Below are 16,301 nucleotides of genomic sequence, written 5' to 3'. Positions count from 1 at the left end.
GTAACCACTACGCTACCAGAGCTCCTTCCGATTCATAGCGATGCTGTATGGGGTTTCTGAGGAGTGGCTGGTGAGTTTGAACTGCCAACATAGCAGTTCAAAGCAACCTTGCTGTCCTGTTCATTATCCCACAGAACCAACATTATTTATCTCTTATTTCTTTTAACAGTGCTCTCCTTCCTGTCTCCTGCTACCTTCATCTTTCCTCTGCCAACCCTGCTCTTGCCTGCCTTGTCCCCAAACATTTTATGAAAGAAGTGCTTTTACTAGCATCTTGAATTTCCATGTCTAAAACCAAATTCCTGATTTTCCTCCCTAATCTGTTGGGCCCACAGTTTTCCCCATCTCTGTAAATGTAGCTTCATGGACCCAGATCTGTTTGTGTTTTATTTCTGACTACCCATTGACAACAGTACCTGGTAGAGTAGGCACTTCTTACTTACTGAATAAATGAAAATAGCTAGTCTTTCATGTTGTTGTTGTTAAGTGCCGCCAAGTTGGTTCTGTCTCACAGTGACTCTGTTTACTGTGTCCAAGGAGTGGCTGGTAGGTTTGAACTGCCAACCTTGTGGTTCTGCAGTCCAGTGCTTATTCTACAACACCACACCAGGATTCCTGTTGTGTTTGCTAATAAGTGCTGTCCAGTAGGTTCCGACTAATTGTGACCCTGTATAGCTTTTTAGCGTAGGTTATGAATCGGGCTGCAAACCACAAGGTCAGCAGTTCGAAACTACCAGCGGTTCCATGGGAGAAAGATGAGGCTTTCTGCTCCCGTAAAGATTTACAGCCTCGGAAACCCTGTTCAGGGTCGCTATGGGTCAGAACCGACTCCACGGCACTTTACAACAACATAGCTTTTGCAAGGGTTTGAACTGCCCATAGATGAGGATAAAAGATAAGCTTCTAGGTAGAATGGATTATGTGCGTTCAAACAGTGGGACACATGTTTGACTTGCTAAGGAACTTAGTCTGTTGGTGGTGGTTTTTGCCATTAAGTCTGCACAGACTCATAGTAACCTTTTGCACAACAGAGTGAAACACTGCCCATTCCCGCGCCAAGTTCACAGTCCTTGCTACATTTGAACCCAATGTTGATGCCACTGTGCCAATCCGTCTCATTGGAAGTCTTCCTCTTTTTCACATGATACCCTTCGCCAGAAACTGGTCCCTCCTGATAATATATCTAAAGTATGAGAGGGGCCGTCTCACTATCCTGGCTTCTAAGCCTTCTGGCTGTACTTAATTGATTACTGATTTGTTTGGTCTTTTGGCAGTCCATGGTACTTTTAATATTCTCCTCCAATACCATAACTCAAATGCATCAATTCTTATGTTGTTGTTCTGTGCTGTGGAGTCGGTTCTGACCCATAGCGACCCTGCACAGGGTTTCTGAGGCTGTAACTCTTTATGGAGCAGAAAACCTCATCTTTCTCCCATGGAGCGGCTGGTAGTTTCGAACTGCTGACCCTGAGGTTAGCAGCCTAATTCGTAACCACTATGCTATCAATTCTTACACAGTCCTCTTAATTCACTGAAATACCATTGCTTTGGTAAGGTGCTCCTTAGTCTTTAAACTGACACCTTTGCTCTTGAACACTTTAAAGAGGTCTTGTGCAGCAGATTTGACTGCTGCTTCCATGAGTGTTGATGGTTGATCTGAGCAAAATGAAGTCTTTGCTTCAATCTTTTCTCCATTTTTCTTGATATTATTTATTGGCCCACTGAGGATTTTTGTTTTATTGACATTGAGCTATATCCCATACCTGAAAGCTGTGGTCTTTGATCTTAAATCAAGAAGTATTTTAAGTCCTCTTCACTTTCAGCAAGCAAGGTTGTTATCATCTACATATCACAGGTTGTTAGAGTCTTCCTCCAATCCTGTTGCCATGTTTTTCATATAATCCAGTTTCTTGAATTATTTGCTCAGTGTACAGAGTAAGTATGGTGAAAGAATGCAACCCTGGCACACACCTTCCCTAATTTTAAGCCATTCCGTGTTCCTTGCTCTGTTCGAACTGCCTCTTGGTCCATGTACAGGTTCCTCGAGGGCACAGTTAAGGGTTCAGGAATACTCATTCTCCACAATGTTGTCCATAGATTGTCATGATCCACACAGATGAAAGCCTTTTCATAGTCAATAAAGCACAGGTAAACATCTTTCTGGTATTCTCTGCTTTCATCCAAGAGCCATCTGACGCCAGCGTTCCACGTCCTCTTCTAAATCTGGCTTGAACCTCTGGCAGTTCCCTGTCCATGTACTGCTGCAGTCGTTTTAAAATTACCTTTAGCAAAATTTTGCTTGCACGTGATATTAATGATATCGCCCGATGATTTCCACATTCCTTTGGGTCACTTCTCTTTGGAATGGGCACAAATACGGATCTGTTCCGATCAGCTGTCTTCCAAATTTCTTGGCATAGATGAGTGAGTCTGGCTGGAGCTTAGTTTATAAAGGGGAAGTGACTGAGATAAGGTCCTGGAGGTGGGAGTGAATCAGATCATGACAGGTCATGAGGAGCCTGCTTCTCAAGAGTGTTGTTGTTAAGTACCATGGAGTCGCCTCCGACTCAGTGATGCTGCACAGGGTTTCCGAGGCTGTAAATCTTTATGGGAGCAGAATGTCTCATCTTTGAACTGGTGACAGTTTCGAACTGCTGACCTTGAGGTTGGCAGCCCGACTTGTAACCACTACGCTACCAGAGCTCCTCAGTCAGAGTACTGGGGATTTTAAGTAGAAGAATGATAGGATCGAATGTAAAAATGTGCCGCTGGGTGGAGATTGAACTGTTGAGGTCGAGAATGGAAGACCACAGGTTTTTATTCAGTGGTTCTCAGCCATGGCTGCATACTTGGGAAACTATAAAAAATCCAGATGCCCAGGCCTCACCCCAGATCAATTCTATCAGAGCCTCTGGGGGTGGGACTTCTGCATCAGTATTTTGTTGTTTGGCATCAGGTTGGCTTTTTAAGCACCCCGGCTGGTTCCAGTGTATATAACACTGAGAACCATTAGTCTTGTAGGTCTAAATCCATTTTATCTTAGCTAATTGAGTCTTAGCTCCGATCCCAGCTCTTTTTCACGTATTTTGTGGGCCACTTGGTCATGCTTTATACATGCTTCCTGTACTTTAAGAAATATACCTATTGAGTAGAGTAAGCATTGAACTGCTAACCCATCAGGCTCTTTGCAAGAAAGAGATGAGGCTTTCTGCTTCTGTAAAGATTTACAGCCTTGGAAACCCTTCTGAGTCAGAGATAACTTCATGGGTAGTGAGTTTTGTTTGCTTTTAGTTTTGAGTCAGGGGACTAGAATGGGCAGTAGACCTTGCTCTAACAATTCTTTTCTTCCTCTGTGCTTCCATTTGCTCCGATTTCTCCAGGCACTGATTGTAATTGGCACTGTACTGGGTGGGGTCTTCAAAAAGTTTATAGAAAAATGGAATTAAAAGATAAGGGAATTTTCCCATAACTTTTTGGAGCCCCCTCATATTGTAGGTAATTGTCTCTGTTTATTTCATGCTTTTGAATAAGTATTATACTCCTTGGCCAGTTGCTTTGTTTGGACTTACTACATAACAAAGATAGACTTTCCCTCCAATAATTTTAGAGTCTAGAACAGAGTAGAGGGAATAAGACTTGCATTGGAAATATCCTGAAATACTTTGTGTGAGTATTGTGGGAACATGAGAAAAATGTGCCTGTGGGTTTCAGGGCCAGTTTCTTAACCCGTTCAGTGTTTGAGCTGAAATTTGCAGAATGGTTTTGTGTTTTCTTTGGTGAGCTAGGTGGGAGATAGAGAAAGGAAGAGCTCTCTGGGTATAGATAACACCTGAAAGAAAGATAGGAAAGAGTGTTTTCAGAGTAACAATTGAGCTGAAACATACCAAGTTATGAAATCTCACAGGTGGTTTGTGAAGTTAAAGTTCACCGTATACGTGTAGGGGAGCCAGTGAAAACATTGAGCTGGTGACTGACTTTGATTTCCATGTTGAGACCACATGGATGGAGGAGAGGGAGGGTGCAAGAGGGCTGAGAGCAGAGATAAAAGGCAAGGAAGCTGGTCCATGGGAGTGTAGGGGATACGAATCGGGCTGCTAACCTCAAGGTCAGCAGTTTGCAACTACAGGCTTTCTGCTCCAATAAAGATTTGCAGCCCCGGAAACCCTGTGCAGGGTCACTATGTCAGAACTGACTCCACGGTACTTAACAACAACAACAACAATAAAATCAGAAGGAACCTTGGTGGTCCAGTGTGTTAGGCTGCACGGTCAGCAATTCAAACCCATCAGCCACTCCTCAAGATGAGACTAGCTGCCTTGGTAAAGATTTGTAGTCTTGGAAACCCTAGGGAGCAGATGTATTGTACTCTATAGGGTCACTAGGAATCCTGGTGTGGTGCTGTAGGATAAGCACTGAACTGCCAGCCTCAAGATTGGTGGTTTAAATCCACCAGCCACTCCTCGGAAGCCCTATGCAGGGTCGCTAGAGTTGGAACTGACTCAATGGCACTTAACAACAATAATGACAATGGGTGACTTTGAGTTGGACTCCACTTACTTGTAGTGTGTGGGTCAGAAAGTTAGAAGGGGCCATTCCACTGTTGTGTTTGAAGCTGAAGGTGAGCTGTAGTGAATTGAGGAGTGGCCCACTCTTAGACGCCTGCCGGGGAAAGGGAGGCATGCTATGGGCTGGTAGCCAGAAAGGAGACATAGGCTCAAAGCTTCTAAATATACGAAGGAATTTCAACACTTTTGTGGAAAGATTCCGTTATCTTTTCCATTTTTCCATGGAGTGTTTGAAGTCCCCTTGTATTTTTTGACCAGCAAGTGACACTCAAAGATGCTTGTCTGCTAATTTGAAAGGTCCAGTAGGAAGACAGGAAAATACAAAGAGTAAGTAAAAGGAAAACGGATGGAACAAGCCCATGAGGAGGCAGGAAGAGAAGGAATCTCAAGCACAAATAGGTGGTTTGGCCTTGACAGGGAAGAAGAAGTTGTGAGATGGGGTCATGGGAGCAACGGTGGCCTCAGCGTTCTCTATGACTTGAGAGGTGGCAGTGGGAATGGATGTCCGTTTGCAGGAGCATCGACTACTTCCCTGAGTGCTTTTCTCTTTGAATTAGCCCTTCAGGGTTGGGGATGCAGAGAGCAGACACTCCAGTTACCCTGTGGGGATTGTGCTGGACTGGGAAGACCACTGCACATGATGTTCTTTCCTAGGTTCTGAAACCCTAATGCCTGTGACCACATCTCAGTCTTCCTTCCATTTGACTAGCGTGCTGCTGTGCAGCTAGCTGACATGGAAAGGTTGAATTTCATTTTGCTTCATGGATATTTAATTTTCTTTTTAGGACAGTAATGATGACACTGAAGATGTTTCGCTGTTTGATGCAGAGGAGGAGACAACTAATAGATCAAAAAAGTCCAGAATCAGGTACACACATGAGTTCTAAAAGATGTTTGTTTTGTTATGCTGTAATGTTGTTTTGTCTATAGACAGATGATAGAGTTCAAGGCAGATTGCTTACAGTGTACTTGTGAATATTGTGCATCACTAATTGATTGTTAGTCTGAAATACAGATGACATTTCAGATTCTCCTTGGGTGTATGTAAGCCACAGGAAGCACAGGGCTACTCCTAAACCCATGGGGTTGCCAGGAATTGAAATAGTATCAACTTCAAGTCATTTTTGATTTTTATATCTGGAATATTGAAATTGGCTTAGTACCAATTTTTCAAATCAGCAAATCCTATTTGAATGCCTACGATGTATCTAAGTCTATGCTAACTACTATTTACCAAGGATATTAACATCATTTCTGTAATTTTTGTAAGTATATTACATTTTGATTTTATTGTACAAATTTCAGAATTGCATCATTTATATAAACTGACATGAAAACTTCGAGCCAAACATACCAGATGCTTCTTTCTATTCCGACTCTAGTCCTCTCTAAAGAAAATAATTTCATGAAATAAAATCCTTTGAACGTTGGCAACAACTGTGCTAAGTAAAAGGCACCGCTCACACAAGGCCACATAATGGTCCCGTTTCTAGGAGATGTCCAGTAGAGAGACATCTATAGAGGCAGTATTACTTAGGACTGGACCTGTTACCCCATCAGGAACTTCCCCAGCCTTAGGTAATATTGGGGTGTTGACTGGGGGGACATGGGGAGTAACTTGGATAGGTATAGGATTTCTTTAATTTTTTTTTCTTTAAACCCAGGGTTTCTTTTCATCATTGGGGTGATGAAAATATTCTCCAGTTAATTGAGGTGATGGTTCCATCATCCTGCGAACATGCTGATGAAAACCACTGAATTATCAATTTAAGTGGATGGATTGTGTGGCATGTGAATAGTATCTCAAAATGCTTTTTATAAAGCAACCCAACTCTGTGCTCTGCCGGTGGTGACTTTATGGTTTCCGAGGACTTAGTTCTGTGGCATAATTGCTGGGCATGTGAGAAAGGGTTCAGATCCTGACTATAGCTTCCTTACTAATATGTGTTTGGTAAAGTTTTTCTTCAATATTTTGTGAACGCTTATATTCCATTGAAGTGTTAGGAGTGTATTCTGTGACCTAGTCCAAGAGTCTGCTTTTTCCTCAAGTCATTTATTTTAACAAAACTCTGGCCTAGCTACATTTTTCATTCCCAGGTATTTGTTGCTTAGTGTCCATGATGTGTGCTGTGACCTAGGATGCTATGTGATTTGGACATTGTGCAAATGCCATATTAGAACTTTATGGGAGTCCACCTGTAGTCATCTTGCTGGGGCTGCTGGCTGCGGGACGAATGGGCAAGGTGGGAGCAGCAGCAGCTGAGGTGTCAGGCAGAGGCAGGAGTGGAAGGAGATGTGAGCTGGGAGGTGGAAGGCGGAATGCACCGAGCCATGGCTGCTGACCTACCACCTGATCATGAGGAGCAGCCCAGGCAGGGTGGGAGCTGCAGCATCTGAGAGGTGGGTCAGAAGCAGGAGTGGAAGGAGAAGTGAGCTGGGAGGCGGAGGGTGGAGGGCGGAGGGCAGAATGCACTGAGCCCGGGCCCTTAGCCCCTGCCACTACCACCTGCCCGCCAGAAAACGCCCACTAGATGATGTCCTCTGCCTCACGTACCTGTGTCCCACTGGTAGGCCGATGCGGTAGGAGTCTGGCTTTGAGGTCTTTAAACCCATTATTGTTGACTGTTAAGTGCCTTTGGGAGAAATGAAAAACAAAAAATCTTCAGCAGACCCCAGACATATATGTATGTGTGCATTAGCAAGTGTCCAGAAGGACTTAAGCAATGCTTACCTTAGTACCCGTGGTGAAATGTAATCGCATTTCTCATGTTTGGTTTTCAGACACCCAGTGGCATCATTTTTCCATTTATTCTTCCGCGTCAGTGCAATTGTAGTGTATCTTCTCTGTGAGCTTTTCAGCAGCAGCTTTATTGCCTGTATGGTGACGATTATCTTGTTGTTGTCATGTGACTTCTGGGCAGTGAAGGTAAGCTTGTTTTTATAAAATCACATATTTATGAAAAAAAAAAATGACACAAGTATTTTGGATTAGTGGTAATTGATCCAATTGTTACCTCAGGTCTCATCTGTGTTACAATGTTGGGTCCTAGCGTGATGCTTAGGATAAGCACTGAACAGCTAACCTCAGGGTCAGCGGTTCAAATCCACTAGCCGCTCCTCAGAAACCCTATATGAGGTTGATTGAGTCAGAACCGACTGATGGCACTTAACAACAACACAGTGCTAGATTGCACATGGGTTCTTATACTAGTGAGTCGTCTGTGCCATACATCCATCTCTACCAGCTTTAGACAAACAGACATGGGACTAGCAGCCACAGACCCTACATCCTGCTTTTCATTCAAACCAGTGGTTGTACTTCAAGTTTACTTTAGCTTTAAACTTCACCATCCACATAAATGTGGGCTGTATAATATCAAGATAATACCCCAGTATAGCTTGTTCTGGTAGCATAGTGATTACGAATGGGCTGCTAACCTCAAGGTCAGCATTTCGAAACTACCAGCCGTTCCATGGAAGAAAGATGAGGCTTTCTACTCCTGTAAAGATTTACAGCCTCGGAAACCCTATGCAGGGTCGCTATGGGTCAGAACCGACTCCACAGCACATAACCACCACCACAGCTTGTTCACAAACATCGAAGTGCCTACCATTTGCAAAGGCTCCTGAAGGGTGGTTTAGGGTAGGGAACATTTGCCATTGTCTGAAGACATTTGTCATCACTGCGGGGAGGTGGATGCTACTGACTTTTAGTGGGTAGAGACCAGGGATGTTACTGCCACCCTACCATGTAGAAGAGTCCCCACCACACAGGATTATCCAGCCCAAATGTCACCAGTACTCAGACTGAGAAACCCTGCTCTACGGGCACTGACTGATAGTTAGGGAGGGATAGATTACCCTATGGAGCTCTGGTGCTAAATATTAAGTATACAACCCAGGTGATGAGTATATGAATGCTCGCTATAAAGTGTAACTTTTCTGTGTGTTTGAGAGTTTTCATAGTAAAATGCTTGAGATGGTGGAGTTTAAAGCTAAACAAAATCCCTTAATGCATAAAGATGAGTTTTGGAATTTCAGAGACATATATACCGATTCTAGTGTCCCTTTTGTTGTTAAGTGCCATCGAGTCAGTTCCGACCCATAGCCACCCTGTACAGGGTTTCCTAGGAATGACTGGTGAGCTTGAACCACTGACCTTGCAGTTCAAAGGTCTTTGCAGTCTGGTGCATTAACCCACAACGCCACACCAGAACTCCTCTAGTGTCCCTGGGTGGTGCAAATTGTTAAGTGCTCAGCTTTTAAATGAAAGGTTGTTGGTTTGAGCGCACATAAAGGTGCCTTGGCATAAAGGCCTGGCGATCCGCCTCCTAAAACCAGCCACTGAAACCCTATGGAGGTTCTACTCTGTTACACGGGGGTTGGTATAAGTCAGAATTCACTCACTGGCAACTGTTTGTTCTTTTTCTTAATACTGATCCCAAGACCACTAAGATATTGTAAGTGTACTAATGTGATGATGCTGTAGTGTAAGCACTGGACCACAAGGTCAGTTTGAACTGCAATGTTGGTGGTTCAAACTGGGCTGCTCCTTGGAAACCCTATACTGGGTTGCTATGAGTCTGAACCAGCTTGATGGCACTTAACCATAACATACCCATCGGCCTATCTGTTTGTAGATGCTTTAATTCTTAACAGCTGTCATAAATGAAGGAGTCTTGGTGTAGTACTGTGGATTAATGCGCTGGACTGCTGGGTTGCTTTGAATTGCAAGGTCGGCAGTTCAAGTTCACCAGCTGCCCCTCAGAAACCCTATACAGAGTCACTATGGGTTGGATTTGACTTGATGGCACTGAACAACAATTAAAAAATGACATAAAACATTATGCAACCACTTGGAAAGTTTAAAAAAAACAACCATATAAATATCTTTAGTTTGTAAATATGCCTTAAAGACAATGAGCAGGGCTCGCTCCATCGGGTAATCACTGGATTGGGAACCGAAAGGGCTCACGTTGGAGAGGGCGGAAGAGGAGGCTTTCTGCCCCCAGGGGACCCTATATAAGGTTGCTATGCAGAACTGACTCCATCAGGGCACTTAACAGCAAACAACATGACAAAAGATAATGAGCTGGAACTGTCTTAACAACACCACCAGTGCGTCAGAATTGAGTGAGTCACTAGTAACAGTACCAACACTACCATCAGACTTCTGAAATGTGCCTTACAGTGGTTCTGACTTATAGCAACCCTGTCCAGCAGGGGTGGGGAATGTCCAGCCCTCAGGCCCTGCCAAGGCAACCGCAGTTCCGGCCATCGTGGTGGTGTTGTGAGTGCTGTCAAGTTGGTTCCGACCCATAGCGACCTTGTTTCCGAGGAGCGACTGGTGGATTTGAACCGCCAACCTTGCAGGTCAAACTGACTTTGCAGTTCAGCACACTATTCTGTAGCACCACACCATGGGGAGGGATGGGGGGAGTTAATTAAATGTTTGATCAGATAATCTTTAATCTTTAAGTTGAATAAATTTGTATGGCCTGTGAATGACGTTATAAATTTTGGCAGAAAACAGGTTCCCACTCCTACTATAAATGGTTTCCAAGGAGTAGCCAATGGGTTTGAACTGCCAACTCTGCTGTTAGCAGTCCAGTGCTTATCCTACAGCACCATACCAGGTGACACATTAAAAGAAAGGAAAAGGAAGAGCATTGTTTCTGTCATTTGAACTGCTGTATTTGATCGTCGGTGACCAGTGAAGCTTGTTTTATCATCTCTTTCTTACCAAAGAAGAGCTCACTAGGCGCCTCCCTCCAGAGCTGTCTCCTGAGAGATTCTCATGGCTCCGGGATTCCCTCCTCCTACATACTGTGTCGGAGTCCTGGTGTGGCGCTGTGGGTTAATGTGCCGGACTGCAAAGCAGTTTGAACTGCAAGGTCGGCAGTTCAAGCTCACCAGCTGCTCCTTGGAAATCCCACACAGGGTTGCCATGGGCCTGAATCGACTCAACGGCACTCAACAACGACAACATATTGTGTTATACCTCTTTCCCATGGCTACACACTCCCAGAATTCCTGTTTCCAGTTTTTCCCCTTCCTAAAATATAATGCTTTCTCCTATTAGATTCAATGCTGCTTTTTTGTTAGACAAGAAAGAGGGAAAATGATAGACTAAACAGCTGCAGAGTTTATGAAGAAATTAGGAACATAAACTAATAAAGATTAAAACAGAAAGTAGAGTCTTAGAAGATGGAGGAGTTTGAACATAAATAGTCTAAGAGCACTTTTGTAGAAAGTGATAGAAAATCGACAAACATCTGGTTGTTCTGGGTCTCCTTTGCTAGCTCTGCTCTTAGCATTTAAATGCTAACATTTCTAGCTGCAAACAATGTGGCACCAAAACCATCCCTCCTCCAGCACTTTCGACTTCTCTTCTGGGCTCAGTAATTCGTTGCAGTGACCACATAGAACTTAAATGCCTTACAGTTCTGGGGTTTATTAGGGAAGCTTGTTGTTGTTGTTAAGTGCTGTGGCGTCTTTACAGGTTATAAATTAGGGTCAGAATGTTCAGGGTCCAGCTGGTCCAGTCAGGACAACCTCTCCTCAGCTGTGCCCACAGGCAGGCCTTTCTGTGCTCAGCCCTGTTACAAAGCTCTTTTAGAGCTGCTGATAAATGCCCACAGGACACACCACTCCACCATAAGCCTCACCCTGAAGACTCTAGGCTCTGGTTCTGTGGGGCAGTAAACCTAGCCACACCCCCAATTAAATGCCTGGAGGCACCTTGCTCTGCAGGCAAGCCTCCTGCCCATAGTCACTCAGCTTTACTTGCACGGTGGGCTGGGAAGCTCACTACTCGCCCTCTTGCTTTGGCTTTTGGTTCTGCTGCTGCCTCTTTGCGACTACTCCAGAGTCACAGTTTTCTGTCCCTGGATCCAGGAGATTCAGTGGTAAGGATCTCTGGGTCCAAAAGATGTGTTCCACTCTTGGCTCTTCTTTGATGGTGGTGAGATCCCGTACCTGCTTCGGAGATGGCTCATTTTTTACCCATGTTAAGAGTTTCAGATTTTTACAATTACAGTGAACTCTGTTAGCATCCACAGCTGAATCGTGTCATCTTATCAGTAGCTTCTCTAACCCAGCAAGACGGGAGTCGTTGGTGGGAGTTACAAACATAAGGCTAGAAAAGACATTCAATCATTCACTATCAACAACAACATACCACATTACCATATACATTTCTGGCTTTGGGGCTCTTCCTTTGTTCCCCTTCTAATAAACGGCATCATCTGTGCTTATTGCAATTGCTTAGTGTTGACTCCCAGATTTTTTTCCTCCATCCAAAATTGTCCTCACAGTTTGTGATCTAGACATAATCCATTTGTCTCCATGACGTTTTCATTTGGATATATCGGCACCTAAAAATCCAACTTGTCTGAAACCAGACTTGTCATCTATCATCCCCTCCCAAAATGCTCCTCTTCCATGAATGTTCTTTCTCAGGGCCTGGGATCACTATTTTTCTACTTGAGCAAATTAGAAATGTATGATTTGTCTTCTTGCCCCATATCTAGTAAATTTTCAAGTATCATGAACAGTGGGCTCTGTGCCTACTGATCTACCCGGAATGGTCTTCCCCTGCATGACCTTGTTATAGGGATTCCTAATCTTTATTCTGCCGTGTATTTTTATGTATTTAAAAACCCCTGTCAGTGTCTCATGAAGTCAGTGTTTTTAAATACGTAAAAGAAAATGCACACGATTACAAAGGAAGTAACTTGTATTGTAATCTAATTATAAAAATACTTTAGAAGATAAATTTCTGATATAATAATTTGTACTCAAGCACTGGCCTGTGAAACACAAGGTCTGCAGTTAGAACCCACCAACTGCTCCACAGCAGAAAGATGAGGCTTTCCGCTCCTGTGAAGATTTACAGCCTCAGAAACCCTATACTGGGTTGCTCTGTGTGTTGGAACCAACTCAGTGGCACCTAGCGTCAACTTCAACAGCAACAACAGTTCCTTTATTAGTGTATTAAATATCGCGACTTTGTATTAAATATCGCGACTTTGTATTAAATATCACGACTTTGTATTAAATATCGCGACTTTGTATTAAATATCACGACTTTGTGGGAGGTCTGATAACTTTTCAAAGTAGTGATGAGGCTCAACAGTAAGTGTATTTGTTGCAGTGTGGAGAATATCAGGGGTTTCTGTCAGTGACAACGACAAACCCACTGCCATCAAGGTGGTGTCGACTCAGAGTAAACCTGTACAGCGTTTCTGAGGCTAAATCTTTATGGGAGCAGAAAGCGTCATCTTTCTCCTGTGGAGCAGCTGGTAGGTTTGAACTGCCAACCTTGCAGTTAGCAGTCCAGTGTTTATCCTACAGTGCTACCAGGGCTCCTTGACAAAGACAGAGGTACTGTTAAAACTCTAAACTTCAGGTAAAGATTAGTGAAAATAACTGTAATTTTTTCCCCCTATCCAAGTTCACAAAACTCCCTGAATCTACTTGTGAACCCCAGATTGGAAACCCCCACATGAGTATCATCTATTCCTTCTCATCTTTTAGATTTCATTCCAAATATAGATTTCTCAGGGAATCATTCTCTGATACATGTTGTTAAGTACCATCAAGTTCGTTCTGACTCATAATGACCCTGTATAGGGTTTCAGAGGAGCGGCTAGTGGGTTTGAACTGCCAAACTTGCAGTTAACAGTCCAGTGTTTATCCTATAATGCAATACCATCTTAAATTTTCTTACACCTTTGAAGCACTTGCAATGTTCCCTCGCAGCACGCGGTGCAGTTGGTGATGGCGTATTTGTCCACTGATTGAATGTGTCTCATCCACCCAGCACTTGATGCTTCATGAGGTTATGGATGGTGTCAGTTAGTTAAATTTTATTACCAGTGCTTGACACGGTGCCTGCACATAGCAGATGCTCAGTAAATATTTTCTGAATAAATGACACATTAAAGAATTTGTCAAAGTAATTTATTAAATCAGTAAGCAAGAAAAGAGCTTGGCACTCCTGAGGTACTAAACAGTGTCTGTAACCACTTTGAGAGAGTCACAGTTACACGTAGCTACAGTCCAGATATGTGGGGAAATGTAGGTCATAGTTGTCAAAAAAGCAAGGGGCTTAGGAAAAAGCTAAGAATTGTAAAATGAACAAGAGATTCCCAGAGAGAAGAGAGGGGCAGAGTTTATGGATGGACTCACTGCTTTACTGTCCCCTCCACACCGCTGTGACCATTTCATTGAATCTGTTGGCCAGACCTGATAGGTAATGGTTCTTGCTCATTGAAGATCATGGAGGTAAGGCTGAAGATTGTGTTCGTTTGTCTGTGAAATGTTGCACTTACATATTTAAATACTGCTTTTAAGATAAGTGTATGTCTATTATTCTCCACCAGAATGTCACAGGTAGACTACTGGTTGGCCTGCGTTGGTGGAATCATATCGATGAAGATGGAAAGAGCCACTGGGTATTTGAATCCAGGAAGGTAAACTTCCCCCGAACCCCCCCTCCCCTTTTTTTTTTTTTTTGAACCGTGTCCTTTGAATCTTTACGGATGAAATAGTCAAGATTAAATCACTTGGCATGTCAACACTAAACCAGATAGCTTCTAAAACCTAGACACTTCTGTCTAGTTCAGACTGCAAACCAGGCATATCTGTGGCTGGATCCTCTGAGAAGAGGACACTGGTCTCGAATTGATGTAGTGTGGTTCTCCGAGTGCTGTTGCATCGGCTGGTGTCTCCGGCTGGGGTGCCCCTCTATTCAGCTGGTAACTTCTTCTAATGTCCTGTGTGCTTCCTCCCATGGTCAGGAGAAGAGAAGGATAGCAGCTGGATTGAAACTCTGAATTGTTTGAAAGCAGTCATTTCGTTCAGCCTGTGGCTTCAGGCCTCTTGGCCACCATTGCTTGTTTCGCCTGCTGCTCTGTAGTGCCTGAGAGTGCCTTCAGTTGTTCCATCTGGGATGCTTCCTAGGTAGTCTAGGAGCCAGGACAAAACATTTGGAGACTGTGAAGTGGCTTCAAAAAGGTCATGGAGAAATGGAATGAAAAGATACTGGAACTTTTCCATGAACTCTTTGAAGCCCTCTTGTATTAATTAAATTGTTTACCTTCTGCTTGGAGGGGACTTTACAGTTAGTACTTCTCAGAAAGTAGCCTTGTGTCCAACACACCCATATTTATATTGTGGAAACAACTCACCACCCTTTTAAAATTCCTTAGTATTTGAAGGTGATTTTGGTGGTTGTCCTAAATCTCTTGACCTCTCATTTCTTTCTCTTGGTCCTAATTTTGACCTTTATTTTCTTAGTCCTTATCCAGTGAGTATTATCCAAAGCTCCCTTATGAATAAATAGTACATCTGTGCACAAAGAATTGAAGCCTATCAGAGGCTTTGTTTTACTGTCTGGGGCCAGGATCAACTGTTCATTTTACCCTAAAAATGTAGAATTCTTCAGCTTAAAATCACCTCTTAAAATTTTAGTAGTGGTAGAGTGGATTCTTTTTGTGGGCGGGGCTGGGTGTTGGTGGTTACTGCTAACTTAGGACTTGGGTTGTCTATGTGAATGTATCTGGAATTTTAAGTAAGGTGTTTGTCATTAAAAATGTTAAACTTTTTACCGATCAGTATCTTTTATGTTCTTTTACAGACATCCCCTCAAGAAAGCAAAACTGTTTCAGAGGCTGAATCAAGGATTTTTTGGTTAGGACTCATTATGTGTCCAGTGCTGTGGGTAATATTTGCCTTCAGTGCTCTTTTCTCCTTCAGAATAAAGTGGTTGGTGAGTGTTACATGGTAGAACGTTTGGAGAGTCCACTGAAATGACTGATGGGCAGTTATAATCAACCATCTGTGCCTTTTAATATTAGGACCTCATCATACATTTCCCAAGTTCTGTTCCCAAACTCTACTGCCATCTAAGTCCTGGAGAAGAAGTCTTGTTCAAAACCCCGTTTCACTGGTTTTGTCAGGCAATGCATGCCTAGCAGTGCTGCGCTGCTAGCCACCCGGCTCAGACTCATCAGTCACTCCGTGGAAACCCTATACGGGGTTTCAGTGGGTCAGACTTGATGGGGCACAACAACAACCATATACATAGATTTTCATATTTGTCACATTATTGTCCTATTAGTGTGGGCTGTCATTGTCTGTGACAAACTTCAGTAAATGCCAAATGATCCTGTTTAATTTAGGTTGGAACTAACAGAGTGGCCTTTTTTGAAAACTTCGTGTGGTAATCAGTTTCCCTTATCTATAGCTGCATAACAAATCCCCCCAAGACGTAGTGGTTCCAGGCTCCAGAAGCAAGTGTTTCAGCTCACAGAGCAGTTGAATGGTCTTAATAGTCTTTTATAACCTGGTCTCTGAAGTCATAGTGTCACTTCCAGAAAAATTGTACCCTATTAGTCAAAATAGTCAAACGGGAAGGAGTAACAAGGGAGTAATAAGATTCTAGAAGGGCCTGTGCAATAGGAGATTACTTTCCGTTTTGGAAAATACAGCCTGCCATCAGATAGAAACGGAGTCTTTTTCTTCTAATAGATGAGCTTATCTTACTTAAAATGTTTATTAGTACCAGGCATGTTTTGGCCTTGTGTTTTTATATTTTCTACTTTTTTTTTTAATGTTTTATTGTGAATTATATGGTAGTTTACATGAGAGAACTTTAGTTTTACATTCATTCCATCGTATATCATCTCATTGCCATGGTTCCAATCCCCTCCATGCATCATCAACCAGCCA

The 16,301-nt window shown here is 43.1% G+C and overlaps 1 protein-coding gene across 1 annotated transcript in view; it reads left to right on the top strand.

Moving 5' to 3' along the window:
* LOC102816991 (Golgi apparatus membrane protein TVP23 homolog B-like) overlaps positions 1 to 16,301 on the top strand; it is a 22,845-nt gene that overhangs the window by 1,488 nt on the left and 5,056 nt on the right. The window contains exons 2-5 of the mRNA XM_006877273.1: positions 5,351 to 5,433; positions 7,347 to 7,491; positions 13,952 to 14,041; positions 15,208 to 15,339. Coding sequence (XP_006877335.1) covers positions 5,351 to 5,433; positions 7,347 to 7,491; positions 13,952 to 14,041; positions 15,208 to 15,339 — 450 coding nt within the window. The remainder of the gene's footprint in view (positions 1 to 5,350; positions 5,434 to 7,346; positions 7,492 to 13,951; positions 14,042 to 15,207; positions 15,340 to 16,301) is intronic.

Source organism: Chrysochloris asiatica, unplaced genomic scaffold, assembly GCF_000296735.1.
Source record: "Chrysochloris asiatica unplaced genomic scaffold, ChrAsi1.0 scaffold00452, whole genome shotgun sequence".
NCBI classification, from domain to species: domain Eukaryota; kingdom Metazoa; phylum Chordata; class Mammalia; order Afrosoricida; family Chrysochloridae; genus Chrysochloris; species Chrysochloris asiatica.
This window is presented reverse-complemented; position numbering and strand designations above follow the sequence as displayed.